Source organism: Pteropus alecto, unplaced genomic scaffold (genome assembly GCF_000325575.1).
Source record: "Pteropus alecto unplaced genomic scaffold, ASM32557v1 scaffold106, whole genome shotgun sequence".
Lineage (NCBI taxonomy): Eukaryota > Metazoa > Chordata > Mammalia > Chiroptera > Pteropodidae > Pteropus > Pteropus alecto.
Genome location: NW_006442103.1, coordinates 10524930 through 10528672, shown reverse-complemented (window position 1 = coordinate 10528672; position 3743 = coordinate 10524930). Strand labels below are relative to the sequence as shown.

Genomic DNA, 3743 nt, shown 5'->3' with positions numbered 1-3743 from the left:
TGTGTTAACAGCCCCAGGGGTTGCTGGGCATCCTCAGGCAAACTGCCCAGCCCAGGAAGCGATGCCCAGTCTGTGAGGGGCATGCAGCCTTTGACTGCCCTTATGGGCTGCCCATGGGGTGATCAGAACCCTTTCTAGGGGATAGTGATGGGGTAGAATCATTCCATGTTTCAGAGGGGGGACCACAAGCCCAAGAGATGACGGAAGGGTCCAAAATTCCTTCGGCTGCTCTTGAAGTTGCAAAAAGGAGGGAGGATGCATCTACGCCAGCAGGAAGTAGCGGGGCGTCGCAGGGAACACTTAAGGATGAGGCTGGGCGAATTTGAGCGTGCAAATAAGTAGTAGGGTCAGTTTACTGATCAGCCTTCTCCTCCTCCTCGATCTCCTGCTCGTCTGCGGGCTTCGAGGCCACAGCCTCAGGCTCCATGTCCTCTGCAGTCTCTACTGGTGGCTCCCCGGTCAGGAGGTCCCGGGCCAGCTGCTCCAGGTGCCCCGGGCTTATCCTCTGCAGGCGCTCCTCATGCTCCTGCCTCAGCAGCTGCAGCACTGCCTTGGCATCCTGGGGCCCAAAGTGTTTGGCGAGGACCTGGGCCAGCTGGTGCCACAGAGGCTGGGGCTGGAGGGCCTCCTCGGGCACCGTGTTCTCCAGGGGCCGCACGATGACACTGATGGAGGCATTGGGCCCGATGCAGTAGTCAGACAGACACTTGTCATCGGCTAGAAGCTGGCCACGGAAGAGCAGGTGCTGCCGCTCCTCGGGCACCTGCAGCCGCTCGGACACCAGCTTTTTCAGCATGGCCACGCTCTCCTGCCCCGACACCTTCAGGCTGCATTTCCGGCCCACGAGCAGCTTGACCGTCAGAAACATTGGGGCCGAGAGCGGAATCAGGAGGGACCCATGCTCCAGTGGCTGGCCTGAGGGTTACGGAGCCGGCAGGAGAAGGCGGCTTCTCCCTGTCAATGGAGGGTGGTGGCCCCAGGAGCCTAAGGGCCCGGCCCAGGAGGGCAGCCATTGGCTCATGCACAGTGATGTCACAATGCCTCGGGAGGGTCTGACCTTAGGGAAGTCAGAAGGGCGTTTTGGGCACAGAGCATCCTTCCTCCATAGGAGGGGAAAGGAGAATAGAGGAGGAGACAAGGGGAGCCGGGAAAGAAAAATAACATCACAGTGGATACTCTGCGGCCTCACGAAGCTTCCCGTCCAGCGAGCCAGCCAGCACTCATCAAGTGACCCCGTTCGGTCACATGCTTACATGCTCTCTTGGGTTGGGTGTCCCAGAAGCAGATCCCGAGGCAGGGATTTAGTTGTGCTTAGTTGGGAGGTGACCCTCGGAAGCACCAGTAGGGGTGAAGCGAGACGAGGGAGAGAGGGAAGCCTGCACTGACGGGCAGGTTGCCTTTGAGGGCAGCCGGGAGCCTTCGCCCTGCTGGCTCTCCGGGCTGCTGCAGGGAGGCGAGGGAGCGGGGCTGCTGTGCGCTGTGTCCTGCCTTCAGTTAGCGGGGTGCCGACTCCCTGGCACCTGTGGTCCACACGTGTGACCAGAGGAAACCCTTGGGCAGAGGTTTGCAGAGGCAGTAAGGGGCCATCAGGTTTTAAGGAACATGGGTGTTGAGGGGACAGGACTGTGCCACCGACATCATCTGCTTCATGGCCTCTGAGGCAGGTACTGTCATCTTCTCCATTTGCCAGAGGAGACCATGGGGCTCAGCTTCATCATTCGGCAAGCAGGCAGTGCAGCCAGTGTCTTCCTCACCCCTGTCCCGCCTCCTAAAACATCTGTTCAGAGCCCTCTGTGCGCCGGGCAGTCAGCAGGCACCCAGGGCCCCAGGTGGGTGAAGAAAGGAACACTTACGGGGACTCCACTGCGTCAGCACCTTCTGCAGCACAGGCATTTTCGGTCGAGCTTGTCGACGGCCCTTTATAAATGTTGGCGCATCTAACCCTTGAGGACGGTATTGTTATCTCATTTTAGAAATGAGCGAGCATGGAGAAGACCCGGTTGACGCCCCATAGCTGGCGGGGTGATTTCGTCAGGCATCCCCTCACCTCTCCCCAGCTCCCCTGGCTTCACCTCCTGCTCCGCCAGCACCCGCCTCTCCTCGCCCCTCCTCCCCTCGGCTGACCTGCCCTTTCCCTCCCGCCTGGACTGCACTTGAATAAACACTGTTGCCAACACCCTTGGACTTTCCAGACCCTGCTGGTCCCCAGCACCCAGCCCTGATGCTTCCCTGTCTCCCTCGTCTCGCTTCACCCCTACTGGTGCTTCCTAAGGTCGCCTCCCAACTAAGTACAACTAAATCCCTGTGCTCCAATCTCTCCCTTCTGGCCCTGGCAGCCCTGGGCAAGGGAAGAAAACACCCATGGACGCCACAAACTTAGCCAGCCCTCCCCCTCCCCTAACCCCCATGTTCTCACTCACAGCAGGCGACCCAAATCCTAGTCCTGAGAGAAACTAAGCTCACGGTTCAGGAATTCCCGGACATCTTGCCCCTTCTCTCACCCACCACGTGCTGCCCAGTCCAGCTGGGCCTTCCCCGCCTTCCTGCACCCCCGCCCTGCAGGACGAACCCCTCCCTGTGACTGTCTCCTCCTTCCAGTCCCACCCCCTCATGTCCATTCCTGCCACAGCTGGGGGAGGAGGGGGCTTCCCAGGTCAAAGTTAGGTCAAGTCACTCCTCTGAGCAACATTATTCACCTTAATCCTCTGCTTTTGGAATCGAATCCAGCCCCTCAGCCCGGTCTCCAAGGGCATCACGACCTGGCCCTGCTTCCCCCAGCCTTCTCCACTTTGCATCCTCCACTCCAGCCATAGCCACCTGCCATTTCCTCTACTTGCTTGTCCCATTTGAACTCTTCCAACTCATCCTTCAAAATGCTGGTTCAAGACCACCTCCTCCATGAAGGCTTCCTTGCTTTCCCCAGCCCTGAGCAGATGTAATTCCGCCTGCATAAATTGCACAACCGCAAACTCTCCTTGAACATCCCTGTGTGGATGTACTCAGAACACGTCTGTGTCTCCCTCACTTCTCTCGGAGTGGGTCTCATCCGTCTTTGTGTCCCCACCTCCCGCACATAGAGCCTGGTGCACCGAAGCCCTCGAAGATACGTCTGTCGAATGAAGATAAAATTTAGACAGGCTGAGCCATGCAGGAGGACGCAGGCTGTGGGAAGATATAAACCTGCCTGCAGCCTCTCCCTCACCCCCGTTTTCTCCCCTAGAGAGATGAAAATCCAAAACCACATTTAAAATAAATCTAAGCGATTCCACTCTTTACCAAAGGATCTTCTACAGTATTCTTTAAATATCCTACTCCCTTGGTGCATTAGAAATAAGATAAAATTTGCGAATGTGCACGCAGTGTGTAGGGGCCTCGCAGACCCCGTGATGGTCAGGAGCGTCTGCAGAGCGGGAGCAGAGGGTGGACGAGGCTTTCCTACTGCCATCTGGGAGTCCCAGCCTCTGGAGGGGAAGACCCTGAGGTGGAAAACCGTGGGATGGACAGGGGAATATACCAGGACAGAAGCTTTGGAGTTCGGGATGTCCCAGGTAGCTGAGAGAGTTGGTCACCACCGTCTGTGCCTAGGACTCTTACTGCCCTCCCCAAGGACAGTGGGGGCACTTTCCCAGGCCCTCGATTCATACTTGGAGCTTGGAAATGTCATCATTTTTCCCATGTTATTATCACTTGTCTTAATTATGGAATTACTGTGATTGTGTAGTCCACCTGTGCAATCAGACAGT

General features: G+C 57.4%; 1 protein-coding gene across 1 annotated transcript; it reads right to left on the bottom strand.

The window, feature by feature from the left end:
* Positions 1-352: 352 nt before the first annotated feature.
* UBL4B (ubiquitin like 4B) lies at positions 353-868 on the bottom strand. The gene has a single exon (XM_006919615.1). It carries the CDS (start codon positions 866-868, stop codon positions 353-355), a length of 516 nt encoding a protein of 171 aa, XP_006919677.1.
* Between the last annotated feature and the right edge of the window lie 2875 nt (positions 869-3743).

What these genes read in the sequence shown, in the direction of transcription:
- UBL4B (XM_006919615.1), bottom strand. Translation starts at nt 868, where the DNA reads ATGTTTCTGACGGTCAAGCTGCTCGTGGGCCGGAAATGCAGCCTGAAG.